The sequence below is a fragment of the Phalacrocorax aristotelis genome, chromosome 18, assembly GCF_949628215.1.
Source record: "Phalacrocorax aristotelis chromosome 18, bGulAri2.1, whole genome shotgun sequence".
Lineage (NCBI taxonomy): Eukaryota > Metazoa > Chordata > Aves > Suliformes > Phalacrocoracidae > Phalacrocorax > Phalacrocorax aristotelis.
In genome coordinates this window covers 9,532,230-9,549,854 of record NC_134293.1, presented here as the reverse complement: position 1 = coordinate 9,549,854, position 17,625 = coordinate 9,532,230, and the positions used below count along the sequence as shown (strand labels likewise).

The window sequence follows — 17,625 nt, the reverse complement described above, 5'->3', positions numbered from 1 at the left end:
CTTGCACTTCTGCCTGTTCATGGACTGCCTCTAGCATGAATCATGCTGCTCCCTGGCTGTAAACTAAGTTGCTCTTGATTTTTGGTGTTCCCTCTGCAGGAAGCCCAAGAAAGAGAAGACAGCCAATAAGCCTGCACAGGAAGCAGAGACACTTAAGCGGAAGAAGAAAGGCTTCCTGCCAGAGACCAAGAAACGCAAGAATCGCAAGAAAGGCATCCAGGAGAATGGGGTAGCACCAGTAGCTAGTGAAGATGGAGAACCAGTAGCCCCAGAGGAGCGGCCCCTGGCAACAGAAACCCCCAAGCAGAAGAAAGGCCTCATGCCCAGTAGTGGCAAACACAAGAATCAGAACAGAGGGGTCAGGGAGAATGGAGTGGCAGTGGCGGGCAGCGGGGAGGAAGCCGTTAATGGAGGAGATGCTGTGGCGGACAAGAAGAAGAAGAAGAAGAAGAAGAATATGAACAGAAAAAGAAAAGGTGATGTAGGCAATGAAGCTGAGCAGGTTCCAGCTGCAAAGAAGACCAAGGGGAGTGTCAGCCAGGAGACCCAGCAGAAGCAAACCAGCAAAGTTGACCAGCAGATGCAGAGAAAAGCCAAGAAAAAAAGAAAAGAGAAAAAAACTCTAGTGCAGCAGGAGTAAACTCCATGGACTCACCCAGGCCTGGCATGGCTAGCATGGCTCAGAGGACTGTTTTAATATCTTTTATAACTGTAGGTTTTGTGTCCTTCCTGACTCTAAATAAACCTTCCATGATGCTGAGCTCTAAAGCTGCAGGTCTGACTTGTGTGGAGGGTTCAGGACAGGGAGCTTCAGGAGGTCACGTACCCTCCAGGCTCTGGTAGGTGCGCACTCTCTCTTTTCTGTCAGTAGTGCCAAACAGCCTGTGCTTCAGAGGACGGGTTCCTGTCTCCACGATTTCCCAAGGCAGAAGTGAGAGGCTTGTTTGGATTTCTTGGGGAGTTGTGGTAGGTGTGCTGGCACTGCTGTGCTGTGCAGTCAAGCCCTGTCGGAGGTTCAGAAGTAACTCCTAAAGGCACATTTCTGTCCTGCCCAGGCCCAGCAGTACTTACAGCTTCTCCAGTCTGGGAGGTGCTGCATCTTAAATGCCTGGGGTTTAATGGGCTTGCACATGCATATTCTGGGGTCAAATATATCCAGTTTTGCCACTCAGGTGTCATCAGTAGCTACCATGATCTGCCTTTCTTGCTTTTTTGCTGCTGGGTGCAGGAGGGGCGATGGCCCCTGTGATAGCACAGGGACATCAATAAAGCAGTGAAACAATTGAAATGGTTGATTGATTTGCTGGTCTGCCAGGCCAGCAGGCTCTGTGCAGCCATGCAAGGCACCTGTTACCAGCAGGCTTACAACACCTTGCTATGAAGGTGACTGCTTGGAGTTGCATCTGCTTGTTTATCCCCAGGCTCCTGAATGCCAGAATGCCATCACCCCTTCGGAGAGGCCAGGACCAGGTTCTCCGGTGTTTGAAACCCTGCTTGTATTGTAGTTGCCTCTAAAAGCCTCCTCCCTCCTTTCCTCACCCCCACCTGCTGACCACCTTGCTCCTGGAGGCTGGAAGGTGTGGGCTGGCCCTGACGCCTCTCCCAGCATTGGAGGGAGCAGTCCCCATGAAGGCCCAGGTGCTCTCCTTCCTCCTGCTGGGAAGTTCGGTGCCGGCTGCTGTCGGAGCAGGCGGCTGCTGGCAGAGCAAAGGGCCCTCGAGCTGGGCTGTTCCTGCTGTGCCTTTGCCTCTCGTCCCGCAGGTGGGTCTGTACCACCAGACCTAGATAAGGGCACAGGAAATGTCGCGTTGGTTTTGGAGGGAGTGAGAGAAGAGCTGCAAAGGGCTGTGTTTGCCCATGGCTATTTATCTACCTTAGCAATGATTCCTTTCTCAAAAGGCATAAAACTCCCTGGGAGACGGCTGCTGGCAGCAGCGCGAACACGTTCAATTGCAGACCCCTGGGTAGGTGCAGCCCTCTTCTCATTTCCATGGCACAGCAGTGATCCTGCAAGGTCTGCTGCGCATCCTAAGGATGTGCTGGCTCCTGGTAGCAGCAGGTGAGGGCTGGAGTTACTATGCCTGTCTGCGGGCATTATTAGCAGAGAATGTCCTTCCTTTCCCTGTCTTCTGCTTTCTGCCTTCACAGCTGGCTTCCTCTGACACTCAAGGGAGGCAGAACCGATGAGCACTTTTTGGCATTGCCTTGGAGGACGCAGCCCTTGTCCATCCTGAATGAGGAGGGTACATGAACCGGAGCTGCACGCTGCAAGTCAAGTGCCCTTCAGGTAGTGGCACAGACTGGGGGACGAGGTGAAGGGGAGCTCTGCAAGGTTGCCGAGGTCCCTTATCATGGGAAGCGAAGCTCTCCTTTTGCCCACACACACTAACTGTTGGCCTGCAGCCTCAGCAGGGGTTGCAGGAAGCCACTGGTCCCCAAGCAGGGTGGAGGCTTAGGCTGCAGGTAGGTAACTGGGACAATGCAGATCAGACCTGCGAAGGGCCTGGTGCCTGCGTCTCTGTGCAGGGACCACACTTGGAGCTTCCCCACCTCAAACATCAACCAGTTCTGAGCGATTTAGGGCCGGGCTCGTCCTGCTGGATCTTTTCTCCCAAGCCACTTATTAATATGAATGTTGTTGTAGGGTCTTGGCTGGAATAGCTGCTGTTGCAGCCTGCAGAAGAGCTGCGAGTCTTTGTTCCCAGTCAGGAGGTACTGGCAATTATTATTGCCAATCTTGCTCCAAGAAAAAGGGTGTCTGTGCTTCAAAAGGGACTGTTGGCACTGGGGATGCTGCCCTGCCTCTGCCATTTAAAATGCTGCAAGCTGGCTCATTGCCTTGTTAAAACCTCAATCCCAGCTAAGCCCCTCCAGATGTCTCTTGAGTGATGACTTTTCATATATTATGCAAATGCAGCATAAAGAGGCCGGCAGGTCAGGGCCGTCCGTGTTTAATGATCCAGAGATGCTCTGAAGGGGAGCAGGGGTTTCAAATCTGAACACTGTCTTGACTAAAGATTTCTTCCCTTCTTTCTGTGCCTGTAAGCAGGACATCCTGGGACTTGGTACCTCTGCCCCTGCAGAATTAGAGGAGAAGGAGCATGCAGATGTGGTGGGTGGGAAGCAGGCAAGTGCACAGGTACGTGGGTGTGTTGGGAGTGGGAAGACGGCATTAGAGCCCACTGGGCTGTCTCTTCAGATGCGCAGCAGGGCAGCAGCTTCATTGTGTTGTGGGAGCTGAGCCTGGTGCTCAAGGCAACGGCCTTGAGCAGCCTGGAGCAGCGCCAGGGCCGTGCCGCACCAGGCTCTCCAGTTTGGAGGATGCCACCTCACTCTTCTGTGGGAACGTGAGCCTGCTCCTGGGCCTGGCAGGTGACGGGCAGAGCAGGTACTGTGGCCTCGCAGACAGGGGCTTCTGACCCTGTGAAACTTTTGGGGTGAAGCTTTGTCTACGAGTGCTCAGCTGGTGCGGTTTTGGCCCCATAGAGCATGCTGAGTTGTTTTAAGGCCCAGCTGAGCTCTCCATCACTTGCGAGCTCAGAGATACAATTGCAGCCAAGCTGTGGGACAGCAGAAGGTCCTGGTGAAAGTAAGAGCTATAGAAAGAGCCTTTCACAGTGCTCCCAGCAGAGCTGCCACAGCAGGCTGAAGCCTACTTGCCCTGCATATGGCAGGGCCAGTGCTTTTTTTGCTGGGGATAGGCATAATTTTCTGCGTCTGCTCTTTCTAGCTTGCTACTGCCAATATATGACTGGTTTAAAGAGCAGGTTTTGATTTAACAGATCACTCGAGTGGGCTGGATGAGGGAGCTCTCTCCAGGCAGCAAAGGGGGGAACCTTCTCCTGTCTGCAGGGAGTGTGTCTGCCCGGCACCCCAGAGCTGCTGCAGCCCTGCTGTGGCCACTGCTGCTGGGTGAGTCCTTGCCCACAGGAGCGGGAGCTGGGGCCACAGAGGCTGGCTGAGCCGCTCTGGGATATCTGCCAGGGTCACAGAGGTTAAGAGTTCATGCGGATCAGTCTGTCACCGTCATTTTGGGGAGATACCAGGGAAGGGCAAAGCACGAGGATGAAGCCATGCCAGCTGTTGTTTCTGACAGAGGGATGGCAGCTGGGTAGTGCCAGATGGCAGCTGCCAAGCTGGAGAGGGTGACTTTGACCTCCGCCTCGCCAGCATGGAGCTGCCATGCTCATGTGTGCTTTTAGTCTTCAGCACTTGCAGGGGAGTCAAGGGGAAAAGGGAGAGGAAAGCTGCAAGGCATTGTGCGAGCTGTGCTTCAGTAACAACTCTTTTGCCAACTAAATTACCTGACTTTAGACTGGCTTTGATGCACAGTTTATAGAAAGCAGTCACTAATCCACCAAGTCAAATCGTGTTTCACCGGCACTTATTTGTGTCTTTTAAGAATTGCAAAGGTTTCATTTTCCTTGATTTCATGTCCTGTCTGTCGCTGGACCTTTAGGGCTTTAGGGGATAGAGCATGCTTTGATTTTAATGAAGCCTTTTCTTTTCTGATGTCCTGGGCTCAGACGCTCTTTGGCAGTGATAAGAGCTCAAGGGTTCTTCTGAATGCAAGAAAATAGCCGCAGACCCTGGGGCACTGAGCTCAAGGGAGTGCTCCTCCGCAGGTGCACTGCTGGAGACTGGCCTTCGTCCCAGGCCGGGGGAGGCCTGGGAGGAGCAGGGCTACGGGCCACCTTTCCCAGTCTGGTGCCTGCTTCTTGCGTGAGGGCTGTAGACTGTTTCAATCGAAGTCATGACTGTTTGGTCCCAAGGTGCATTAGGACTCTCCCCACTGCCTGTGACTGACAGAAGGATCAGTGCTGGATTGCTAGGGGAGGGTTTGGACAGGGCGTAAAGGCTGAGACAAGGCTGGCTTGTCTGTGCAGGGGAGTAAGGCTGCATGTGGCAGCCAGGCGAAGCAAAATAAGCTTCCCTGCAAAGGAGATTAAAAATCTACCTGTCCCTCGCTGAGCTTGTGCTGGAACAGCTGTGTGCCAGTCTCCGTCCTCCCTCTGGATCTCATCCTTGCCGATGAGATCAGTGCATGGCTTTCAGACCATGGCAGGAGGCCCTGCCTGCTGTCTGTCAAGGCAAACGGTGGCTCGGCCACCTTGCTAACAAGGCCAGTGGGGAATTAGCTGCCCTTTAGTGGTGGGATCTTGGTGATGCAGGAGAAGCCCTGGGTTTTAGTGGCAGCGGTGTGTTTCTGCGGGGGGGAAGTGTCCTACAGCAGTGCAATGCACTGGCGCTGACGCGTCACTTGAGGACAACGTGCTTCATAGCATCAGTGCTAAGTGGCAACTGTAGTAGCTGTGATCAACTCAGCAGCAGCTAGTCCTCTTCCAGAGAAAAACAGCTGCAATAGCTTTTACTTTGAAGTGTGGGACAATAACAACAAAAAAGATTTTTCTGAGTTGCTCTTGTTGCCAAGACATGCATCCCAAGCTTATTTCCAGCTGTTCCAGACTTACTGACATAAAATAGGGCCTGGGACAGGCTCAGGACATACCTGGGAGACACCTAACAGACAGGGAAGCCACATGCCTGGTCTTGCCATCTTCAGAAATACTTCACTGCAAGCCCACTGTGTAGAATGGTGAGTTGTATTTTTACTTTTCTCCCTTTCTAAAGCAAAGGCAAACCTGTCCTCAGATCTTAGTGGAAGCAGGGCTTAATGGTGACACTTCCTTGCTGGCTCTTAAAGGATTAATTCCTTACATTCAGAAGCCCTAAGGTTACAGGAATTGCCTCAAACTGGAGCGTTAACATGGTTCGTGGTGTTCTGCTTTGTGCTGTGAGAGTAGAGAAACCAGCCGGCTCACCGTTCAGCAGGAGGCCAGCAGCATGTGCAGGACCAAACAACCGGGAGCATGCTGCCAACCCCAGCACATGCTCCCAACAGACGGCTGTGCTGTGAGGGGTGTCCCGGGCTGGCCAGCCATGTGGAAGCTCTGCCCCAGCACCCAGCCGGCAAACAGGTTCACATTATGGCTCTTCTTGGCAGGGGAAAGCCTGGCCAGAGGGATTTCCTCCTGACGTGCCTTGCATCTATTGGTCATCGCATATAGCCACAGAGAAGGGTGAATCGACTGTTAGCAAGGTAAATGTTGCGCCTGTCTAAGCATGTTTTCAAATGCTAAAACTTTGGTTTTATTTTGAATTCATGTACTATATGTCATATGAAGATTTTTGCCAGGGACACTGGGAGATGGTTGCGGGGTGGTGGAGTTGATTAGGAGTGAAAATGAGGTTGCCAGGCAGTCAGGGCCTCCTTGTACAAGCGTGATAAATGCGCCGGTAGCCAGACCAGGGCACCTACAGCATAAATGGCATCAGCTTGTACAAGCCAGCTCGGGCTTCACAAGGTGATGTGCAGCTCTGGTGTCAGTATGTGGTGGAGCTGGTCAGCGTATTCACCCTGCGCAAGCCCAGCCGCGAGGCTGTCGTCTGTTTGTCAGACTGCAGCTGGTCTTGGTATGAGCTCTACAGAAAGAGCGTGGGGGGGATTTATGAAAAGGGAAGCCAAGTGGGGCTGGAAGAGTGAGAGTGTGCGTGCCCGTGTATGTCCATGATAAAAAAAAAAAAACCACCAAAATGTGACCAGTACACTCATGTTAGCAGTTGTAGTTGTTTGCTGATGGAAGCTAAAGCTGCTGAGCTGCAAAGCTTAGCTGCTGGAACATCAGCATTTATAAAATTATGCTTAATCACATCATTTATACAGTATGATTAAGCTGAAAGCCCTGAGATGCACTGCCAAAAGGCGATCAGGGTTGATTGTTTAAGTGACAAATCCGTTGCTTGCAGGGGTGTCCTGGCCTGGACACTTGGCACTGCGCTGAAGGAAAAGCGTGCTGAAGGGAGGTGCTGCAAGGCAGTGTAGGCGAGGTCTCGTCCACGGCTGGTAAGGGGAGACTCAAATGCACCTTGTCTGTGCTGCCACTGCCGACCAAGGCAGAACAGGTGGGCCTGAAGCACCTGAAGCAGCAGAACCAGCCCTTTTGCTCCTTCTTTTGCCCACAAGTAAGATGCCACCACCCAGTGAAGCTGGCAGGCATGGCTAGTGCAGAACCCCTGGCGAAGGGCAGCCTTGGTGCCTGCCATGGCTGCTACCTGGGGATTAATTTCCTGGCCTGATTCCTGCCTGTCTTCGTGAGCACCCAGCCCATAGCTACCACCACGTTAGCCATTTCCATCAGTTGGAGCAGCCAGGTCTTTCAACTTGTGCTGTGCAGTGAGGAGCCTAGGAAGAGATGGAGCAGGACCCTGCCTCTGAGCCCACCACTGATGCCTCCCCCGCCTGCTCTGGTCCTCACAGAATGGTGGGGGTTGGCAGGGCCCTCTGGAGCTCACCCCGTCCAACCCCCTGCTGGAGCAGGCACCCCCAGAGCAGGGGCACAGGACCCCATCCAGGCGGGGGGGGTGAATGTCTCCAGGGAAGGGACCCCCACAGCCTCTCTGGGCAGCCTGTGCCCCTGCTCGGGCACCCGCACAGGGAAGGGGTTTTACCTCATATTCAGCTGGAACTTCCCGTGTTCCAGCTTGTGCCCGTTGCCCCTTGTCCTTTTGAAAAGAGTCCAGCCCCATCCTGACACCCACCCTTTAGATATTTATAGGTTTGATGAGCTCCCCCCTCAATCTTGTTATCTCCAGGCTGAACAAACCCAGGTCTCTCAGCCTTTCCTCATAAAGGAGATGCTCCAGCCCCCGATCATCTTGGCAGCTCTGCGCTGGGCTTGCTTGAGCAGTTCCACATCTTTCTTAAACTGGGGGGGGGTGGGTAGGTGGGTTGGGGATGCAGCACTCCAGATGTGGCCTCACCGGGGCAGAGCAGAGGGGGAGGAGAACCTCCCTCGCCCTGCTGGCCACAATCCTTTCCATGCACCCCAGGGCACCGCTGGCCCCCTTGGCCCCAAGGGCCCGGTGCCGGCTCAGGGTCACCTCGCTGCCCCCCAGCACCCCCAGGCCCTTCTCAGCAGAGCAGCTTTCTAGCAGGTCAACCCCTAGTCTGTACTGGTGCGGGGGGTTGTTCCTCCCCAGGGGCAGGACCTGGCACTTGCTCCTGTTGAATTCCCTGAGGTTCCCCTGGGCCCAGCTCTCCACCTTGCCCAGGTCTCGCTGGATGCCAGCACAGCCCTCTGCTGTATCAGCCGCTCCTCCCAGCTGGTGTCATCTGCAAACTTGCTGAGGGTGCGCTCTGTATCTTCATCCAGGTCACTGATGACTATCTTGAACAGGACTGGACCCAGCACAGACCCCTGGGGAACACCACTAGTGACAGGCCTCCAGCCAGACTCTGCTCGGTTGATCACGACCCTCGGAGTGCTGATCTTGAGCGAGTTCTGTGTCCACCTCACTGTCCCCTCCTCCAACCCACACTTCCTTAGCTTGCCTGTGAGGATGCTGTGGGAGACAGTGTCAAACGCCTTACTGAAGTCAAGATAGACAACGTCCACTGCTCTCCCTTCGTCGACCCAGCCAGTCACGCCAGCACAGAAGGCTGTCAGTCAGGTTGGTTAAGCATGGTCTTCCCTTGGTGAATCCACGTTGACTGTTTCTGATAACCTTCTTTTCCTCTACATGCCTGGAGATACCCTCCAGCATGACCTGCTCCATCACCTTCCCGGGGACGGAGGTGAGGCTGACTGGCCTAGAGTTTCCCAGGTCCTTGGCAGGATCCTGGCAGCCAACTCAGAGGGCAGAGGAGGCTGTCACCCACCACCCTCCACTCCCTCTGACCTTCCCTGCTTGTGGTGTTACTTTTTAAATGCGCTCCAGGCAGGCTGGTGTCCAGGTCCGGGTCCGCGTGACATCCACGCCAACGTGTTCCTGGCAGGAGCCGTGTGGCTGGTGGCGCTCAGGGCAGCCTTGTCCCAGGGACCAGCCCTGCCGACAGCAACCATAGGAATGCACGCCAGGGCAAGAGCTGACACAAGAAATGGAGCCAGGAGGTATGTTTTAAATACTTTTATTTCTTAATTTACATAAAGGTATATATTTGGCTTATTTATCTTTTTTTATACTCTGAGATTCACAATCAATTGCCCTTAAAAAATAAAATAGTAATTTGCTTCTGAAAGAAATCAGAAAACTATTTTATACTGCTCCCTTGTATAACAAGAAAATACACTGTATACTCCCGTACATCACGTAGCAAAAGTGATTGTAAGTGCTGGTTTACCAAACAATAAAGCAAACAGAGAAGAAAACAAATCATTAGGACGGGGATGCAGAAAGGAACTCCACTTTCCAGAGTACAGGCATTCATTTATAGGGCGTAGTCACCCTGAGGTTCTCTCTTAGGTAGTCTATAAAAGGGGAGAGGCTCTAGGAGGCATTATAGTTACTTGGGCGGGCAGCTTGCTGCTTTTTGGGGTAATTTTCTTGCCTCTCTGTGCAATTCCCATTACCTCTGTTCCTCCTGCTGTGTACAAGCTGCCTAATTTCTTCTGTAGTGGGTGCATTGGTGCAAATGCAGTATTAGCTGTGGAGGGAGTTCATGCTTGCTTAAAAAAAAACAAAAGGGGGTTTATGAAGTGGAGTAGAAGAAAGCCCTCATGATTAACTGAGGGGCACCCTGGACCTTCCCCAGGGCACTCTGGACACCCCGCACCCTGCCCAGACCCTGGTGAATGCAGTAAGGCTGCAGCTAACGTCGTGGGTCCCACAGACTGCGGGGAGATTGGAAGGAGCCTGTGTCCCGCAGCAAACCATCAGTGTGGGCGACCCTCAGGCAGAGGTGGAGAACGGGGGCAGAGCACTGGGGAAGGACCAGTTGCAGCCCTGAGGAACGGAGTGAGGCAGCAGGTACCAGGGAGTGGGGGCAAGACACAGCAGCACCAGCCACTAACCTGAACACCTTTCCCCTCACTTGGCCCCCTGTCCTGAGGAGACGTGGATGTGGTGGGATGGGAGGGTGTGAGTAGTGCTCACTGCCTTTTGGTAGTATTTTCCCATATGTTTTCAGATGCATTCAGGGGCTCCTGTTTGCATAGTCTAATTGTCAGACGTTCCCATGAAGTGATTTTGTGTGCAAGAAATCGGTGGCTTTAAAGTTATTTCTGTCCTTTTTGAGACTATTTAATTCTGTGTTGAAGGTTAAAACCACAAACGTAAACCTTAATAATCTGCACAACACCTTATTTAAGTGGCAGGCTGGAATCTTACTTCACTAAGTGTGATGGGTGCTAAAATATGTGGGTACTTTATTAAAAACATAATTAAAAAATTTCCTATTAACAGCCTTTCTTTATAAAACCAGAAATACTAATTTTAATGAGGGTTGTTACTCAGCTTTGGATATAAGTAATGTGTGTTCAGTCTAGACTTCTATTCTCATTCCAGAAACACTTCCTATGCATGTACCAAAAATTGCGCCACTGCTCTCTCACTGCTCCACAAGGTCAACAACCAAACGGCCCTAACAGCTTCCAAGCCTGGTTACATCTACACCTAAAATGCAGTCACAGGGGAAGCCAGCCCACTGTTGCTTGCTAAGTCCAGGGTTCAGCACCAGTATAACACAATACTGTAAGTCTTTTCTTTAACGCTGGGGAACAACTGATCTCTGCTAGAGTTCAGGAACACAGCATCGCTTGTTCATACAGCATCTCAGCCGCGAGTATCTCAGCCTTGCATATAAAGAAACTGAGGCCGGGCAGTGACCCTCCCCAAGTCATACACTAGCAGAAATGGGCTGATGTCCTGGAACAGTATGTTAGAATCCGGGGAAGGGGCTTATATGGCAGCACAGGTCCAGTTTTTGTTCAGTAATACATACATTTCCCATCCAGACTTGACGTACCTGGTTCTGCCATAATCTATGGACCCTTGATGTGAGTGAGCTGGTTTCCTTCTAATAGACCAAGTACATTTATAGAAGCACCAACTGAACAAGTCTTCACAGCTAAAACAAGAAACAGTCAACAAGAAATGCAGCCTTTCAGCTTCTGGCCATTCGAACAGGGGCCATCAGCGTGTAAAGGAGCAGCAGCATCTGCAGGAGGTGGAAAGCCTGAGTTTCCTCTCCCTTCTGTTCATCTCCTCTGAGCTGTCATAGCTGCTGCTTTGGCTTCCCTCTCTGAGCCTGGAACGTGTGGGAGCAGGGATTCAGGGATCCCTTTGTCTGGAACTGATGCAGATAGGCCTCACTTTTCATGCCCTGGCTTGCTCCCTTCCCTCTTTCCATGTTAAAAAAAGCCACAGCGATTGCCTTCGTATGCACAGAAGATAAAGCTGGCCCCTGTAACAGCGCTGCGCTTCTCTAACAAGGACTGGGGCTTGTCACTAACGAGGAGAACTACTGAAATTACGAATAACGAGGAGAACTACTGAAATTACAGAACACTTAAGTTCCCTTTTCATTGTTGACTCCTGAGAGTTAAGTTAAGGACAATTCCTAATCTCTGAACTTTAGCAGGAATGCTTATTTTGCTGACAGTAACTGCTACAATAGAAGAGCCTATCAGAAAAGCAGATCAGGAAATGTGGCTAATCATCTTTGGTCTCCGAGATGAAATGACTGATTGTTGAGTTGCTTTTTGTTTCTTTTTAAACTGCTTAACAAGGAATTTCTTACTTGGACTCAGAAATTGATGTGCCTTTAAAGCCAAGTGTTTTGGCTCCCAGACTACAGAGGCAGTATTTCCCCTCCAAATGTAAATACTGGCACGAGGTGGGAAATGAAGCATTGTTCTGGCTTTGCTTTGCTTTATTATTTCTAGCACCCACTTGCTGCTCTCCAGAGGATGCCCAGGCACTCGAGGAAAATTTCTGGCTCTAATTGTTTACCCAAATCCTAAAGCTATTGTTAAGGTGTTTTAGGTGACAGAACAACCTTTGCAGAAGAGTCCTGTGGAGTTTGATGAGGAGGAAAGGCTGGCATTGTTCTAGGAGTCACCCTCAGAACCCACCTGCCTGGGCAGAGACTGGCTACGCAGTGAGTATTAACCAGTTTGCGCATAACTGGAATTACGGACCATCTCGACTACAATGCTGTACTGTAAGTCCTAACGCATCCTGGAAGTGAAAGGGAGATAAAACTCAGATTTACTAACAGTACCTTCCTGCGTCTCTGAACAAACTTACACCACAATCAGACAGCCAGCTTCCAGGCTTAACTCGCATCCAGTCCTGGCTTGGCATTTCCTTTGCTGATTTAGCCCTGCTTGTAGCCCAACCACAGCCACTTGTTAAACCTGAGCACAAGAGTGCGGTGCATTCACCTGCTCAAGATGTGTGCTTAACTGGAGGGGAGTAGCTAAACTGTGGGAGACATCTAAAGAGAAAAAAAGGAGTGGGAGTTCGCTGAACCAATGACCTTTCTCTGGAAGCCTGACTCTTTCTCCAGAGCCTGTGCTCACCTTCCTTCCTCACGCTGTTGCTGCACCAAGCTGACATAACATAAATTTGGCTTGTGGAGGCCAAGTGCAGGAAGCAAGACTCTAGTGAAATGTCACTCTGCTTTACAGACACGTGCTTGTGCGTTGGAGCCTAACACAGTTCAGACACTGGCCTTGTATATTAAAGATCTCAAATGCATCATCATAAAGATAAAAGTGACGAACTGACACCCCCCCGTAGGAATAGTCCGGGGCTGGGCACACATTAAACCTAAGCATTGTTCCAAAGGAAACAGCTACGGTAGAGTATCAGCCACCTGCTTTGGAAATACTGACAGAGGGAGAATTAGCACTGACGATGTATGATACGCGTGTAAACGAAGCATGATGTCACTGGCACAGCAGTATTGCACTACCGGGCCCTAGGTAAAGCAATTCAGCCAGATGGAGTTCGGTGTTTTAAAACTCTGTGAGCCTCCCAGGGAAGGCTGAATTTAGCGCATGGAGCAAACTCTAGAGCCCCTAAGTATTTCTGTCCAAAGTTCTTCTGGGCCTTTCTGTAACAACCACCAGCATACCCAGTGCAGTGAAACTCTCTCCTCTGTCCCATTGCCCAGCCTCAGGTGACAGGTCGTCATCCACTGGAAGTCTTCCTATGGTGCCCTTGCAGGGCCCGATACCAGGGCACTGAGATGAGGAGAGTTGTGGACGTTATTCATGTCTGGTACGGTTGCACAGGCAGCTCCAGATTTTAAATGTTTAAATAAAAACTGTTTATCTAAATATATATATATAGATATATCTGTCATCTAATGTCTTCAGCAGAGATAAAGCATCTTATGACATATTTAAATAAAAAATAATAATCTGAATCGAGCCTTCAGTGTGAAACAAAAGGTGATGTACAGAATAGGTCCCCAACTAGTGCAGTCTCTGGGTGTGGGAGTGCTGCCAGAACAGCAGCATTCAATAGGACGTAAGGTGCCCTACAAACGATGCAGACTTCATTGGCTACAACTAAAACCATATACACAATTGACAGTCACTCACTTGGGTAGCACGTTGTGGGTCCAGTGGACAGTTGCTTTTGATGCACAGAGGAACCTGTGAACGTCCTTATGGTCAAGAAGTACTTGTGTTCCAGGCTGCCCGGCTCATCTGGTGTGTGACCCTGCAGGCTGGAGTGGTGTGATTGACTTGGTGCAGGATAACCCTTCCAGGGTGGTGTGGAGCTGAAGGATCCACCGGTTTCCAGTACGGAAGGGCTTTGGGCTTGAGATTGGGGCAGCGGTGGGAGCAGCAGTCCATATGTCATTTCCTTCACTGGCAACTGCAAACGAGGGAAGAGAAGAAGGTGGTTAATGGGGTAGTCACAGGAGTGGCTTGGTAATGGTGACCGCATGCACCCCCAGCGTTGTGGCAGAGGCCAGCTAGGAGACCCCTTGCCTCTATGCAAGTTGGAGGCTAGCAAAGCTTGACCAGTGCAGAGGCAGCCCTTTGGGATGTACCGTAGGCTTTTGGAATGGGATACACCACTACGCTGTGACCCAGGCACACGCTGCTTAAGAAGGGGAACCAGTAACAGGTTTAGACTCCTGTCCATAGTATTTAAGGTCATCGACCACATCTTGTTTATCGGTTGTGTAGGTACAACTGTTGGTGATGTGGGTTAAAACAGCTCAGGGATAATAGAGTTAATTTTTGCTAGACTGTTTTTAACCGCATCAGTTTACTGAAGAAGCCAGGGACCGCCTCTTGCCTTAAATTGTCATTTTCAAAACTTGTCCTCGCAGAGCCGGGGGCGGGGGGCAGTCCAGCATGCACATCCCCAGCAGTAGAGCTCAGCTGTCAGTCTTGCTGCTAACAAAGCAGAGCAGACACTGGCTTTCTCCCAGCATGCTGGTGGTATACATTTGATTTAAAGAGCAACATCAGCACATTTATTGACTGGTGAGATAGCACTTGTGTGTGCTGTGGCATATCTAAGCATCCAGCAGCTTTCCTAGATTGTGTGGGAAGGATAACCCGTTCTCTCACTGCAGGATTTCCTGTGAGAGGTTCTGTGCTCCATGGTATGCAGGAAATTGCCCCTGATCTTAAAAATCAGTGACTGCTGGATTATAGAAAAATTCCCTGTAGCAATGGCCTGGTTCTTCTCAACCTGTATAAAACTGGACCAAAAGAGAAGAAATTACAGTGGCAAACCTAAGTGTGCGCAGGACCCAAGCGTTCAGTGTTTTACAAGGCAAGTCTCAGCAACACCACTGTTGCTGCCAGATCTTTTTGATGCTTTTTTTTTTTAAAAAAAACCATTTTGCCTAAAAACTACTGATAAATAATAATGTGTGAGTATGAGTACACATCCAGCCCAGACACTGCAAGGTACAGGCAGGCCTATTATATCCTTAGCCTGTACCAGAATATACCCCCCTCTGTGGAAATAACACATCTGCTGTACTAAAGATTGTATTAAAAATCTTTTCCCCCGAAAGGCCATTCTTCAGTGTGTTACTGAGGTCCGATTTTTATGATTACACTTTCAATGCATTTAATTTATGGGAAAGCAATCTCTTCAAAAACTTAATTAATTTTGGCTACAGTAAAATGCTGGGAAGTGTTTATCAATCGTTGCAGCTCTGAGCTGCAATGCTGTGAGTGTTGGTCAGTGATAAGAATAGCACGAGCACAAGGGAGGGGAGAAGAAAGGGCAGCGGGAGTGGGACGCTCCCTCTGGCTCGCTGCCGAGGCCTCAGCCTTGCCACCCTGGCTTGAGGGCTGCAATGGGGACAGGCCTAGCAACAACATGCAAGGCCATGCGCTTCCAGAAAGCATTTTTCTGCAGAAAATTTGGAACGTGCTAGGAATGCTCATGTGATGGCGCGTAGATGTCAGACCAAGAGCGATGCAGCGGCAGGTTTTATGCCTGCAGGTCAGTTCAGGCAAAACCTAAGTTCTGGCCTCAGACAATCACCCCTACTCGTGGTCAGGTCGATAGGGGCTGCGTGGCCTTGTCTGCCCAAAGACAGGAGCACCAGGCTTCTGTAAGGAACTCAGTGCTATGAAGGATGCTTGAGTTGACCCCTGGTTGCCTTGTTTTGCTTTGCTCTGATTTGGGTTGAGGGTGCAGACCGCGGCTCGCTAAGGTTAACTTCTTTCCAATTTATAAGGAAAGAAATGGGTTGATGGGGTTTTAGAGCGGATGGGTAGCTTGAAACCAATTGCTGGTTTGGGTCACTCACCGTCTCAGACTTTCACAGAGGCTGGTGGCATCACAAGTTGATTCACCCTGGTGAAGGGAAAACAAAAGTGACATGTGAGAGCTGCAATTAGCCTAGAAACAGGCTCCTAAAAACACACCAGCCTATTAAATCCAGGTTGCTGTTGCTTAACAGTTTCTAAAGAGATAGAACATTAATAACTGTCCTGCACAGTGGTATAAAGCCGAAACCCTTTCACAGTGGTGTCTGATAGCAATTCTGACAGTTGCTGGAACATGACAAGTAACATTGCTGACGCTAATTGACAAGGATTTAGGAAGGTCCCAAAGGCATTCAGACGTAGCAATTGTTTCCCTAAGCCAGTAACAAGACTGTTTATACAGTGGCTGTTGAATGGTGTCCTTCAGAGCGACAGCATACATGTAAACAGTCACCACTGATAAAAACTAAATTAAGAAAAGAGTAGCTGTCGCTCAGGTTTCAGCTCCTGAAGGCCTGCTGCGGTTCCAGACAGCTGCTCCCAAGCCACGGATGGAGACCAGTGGGGACTGCAGTGCCACCGGGCAGAACCTGGTCTGGGCCACGTGCCCTCCTGCACCTCCCGCTGCTGGGGGTGGCGCGGGGGAGGGCTCCTGCGTGCTCTGTGAGGTACAGAGTTCATCGCTTCTGCGGTGTTCCTAGCTTTACAGAGCTCCTCCCTGCAGCATGTGCCCTGCGCAACTCAGCCTCCCCCGGCAACAGCCCCCCTGCTGCAGCAGCGCGCCCGCTGCCCCCCACGCTGGTCCTGCCTTCCCAGAGCGTGGCTACTTAGCGACAGGAGCAATCGCCTTTGCACAGCGGGGCCTGTGTGGACTGTAAAAACGACAAGTCACTCTTGGACCCTTAAGACCTTTGAGACTTGCTTTCTATCTTGGATGCTCGCTGCTGTCAGTGGGAACTCACGGCTTCTCAGTAACACTGGGAACCACCCACCTCACCTAAGGACTTGGCCTGATGTTGCCATGTTTGAGTGTTTTCACTCAAATTAGGTATATTTACAGGGAGGATCCCAGACACCGTCACCAGCTGAGGTCCTACCAGGTAAGAACTTCTCAATGAAACACCATTTTCCAAAGGAAAATGATGATTCATTAAAATTCATCTGTGGCTTTTCACCAGACTTCATATGTGACCCAGGACACTATTCTTTGCTGAAAAGGGGTGATGCTGGCTTCAGACATGAGTTCCAAGATAAAAATTAACCAGTGGTTAGGGGACACCTTTCAAGAAATCTCTGCGCCAGAAATCGGCCCAGTTCAGCCTACGGCTCCCAGCTTCACACCAACCCCACAGAAAGCTTGTCTCCAAGCCGCATAGAAGCGTCTGTGCCTTTTCTGCTTTTCAAGGCTATAACCCGAAGTATTTTTGATGCAGGAGCTGACCCTAGTTTCTTTGTAGGCTTACCATTCTTGGTAACCCTTCTGCATTGGACATTACATTGTAGTGAGCATCATAACTCTGCTTTACCTCTTGGAATACATCAGAGACCTAAAACAGATTACCTTGTACCGCTACAGACAACTTCAGCAGTAGAAAGTGAACTATGATATGTTATGAAGCTATCATAGAATACTAAAACTCCAGATGTTTGAATGAGCTGTAACGTTTGAAAGTCATATCCCTTAACAGGTAATTCATTCCACATTTTTACAGGATACAGAATATATACAGAAAAAGTTAGGTTTGCCATTACTTTCTCTTTAGCACAGGGAACCCACCTGTATTACTGACAGCTGAATCTTAAACACACACGAGACTTTCTTCCTTATATTATTTATAATTCAGCCTCCTAGGGGACAAAATGTACCACCCACAGAAGTACTTATGTTGTCCCCAAGTCATGAGGGTTGCGCGTTCTTTGCATCTTAACATGTTTCTCTCAACTTCTGTTTTATCTCTCTTTTACAGATGGGAACACAGGCCTACAGGGGCTAGTCCTGAAATGCAATTAGAAAATTTCATGGGAAATTAGACCCCACATGACTTGAGAAGCTGCTGGGGAGGGAAGACTTCCAGGGATCACGTAG

The 17,625-nt window shown here is 50.4% G+C and overlaps 2 protein-coding genes and 1 long non-coding RNA gene across 5 annotated transcripts in view; 2 read left to right on the top strand and 1 right to left on the bottom strand.

Annotated features, from left to right (window-relative positions):
• Positions 1–760, top strand: part of MYBBP1A (MYB binding protein 1a) — a 60,474-nt gene extending 59,714 nt beyond the window's left edge. The window contains exon 27 of the mRNA XM_075113139.1: positions 100–760. Within this exon, the coding sequence (XP_074969240.1) occupies positions 100–640 (541 nt within the window). The 3' untranslated portion in view covers positions 641–760. The remainder of the gene's footprint in view (positions 1–99) is intronic.
• Positions 761–6,144: 5,384 nt separating this feature from the next.
• LOC142066114 (uncharacterized) lies at positions 6,145–11,583 on the top strand. The gene is made up of 3 exons (XR_012663610.1): positions 6,145–6,904; positions 8,214–8,951; positions 10,345–11,583. It is a non-coding gene; the product is annotated as an uncharacterized LOC142066114 (long non-coding RNA).
• The window catches only part of LOC142066112 (sphingosine-1-phosphate transporter SPNS2-like), a 140,337-nt gene continuing 131,664 nt past the window's right edge, over positions 8,953–17,625 (bottom strand). For all 3 annotated transcript variants that reach the window (XR_012663608.1, XR_012663609.1, XM_075113141.1), the window contains 2 exons: positions 15,581–15,627; positions 8,953–13,671 (listed from right to left, as the gene is read on the bottom strand). Coding sequence is in view for 1 of the 3 variants with exons in the window: in XM_075113141.1 (XP_074969242.1) it covers positions 15,585–15,627 (43 nt within the window). In the remaining 2 variants the exon portion in view is untranslated. The remainder of the gene's footprint in view (positions 13,672–15,580; positions 15,628–17,625) is intronic.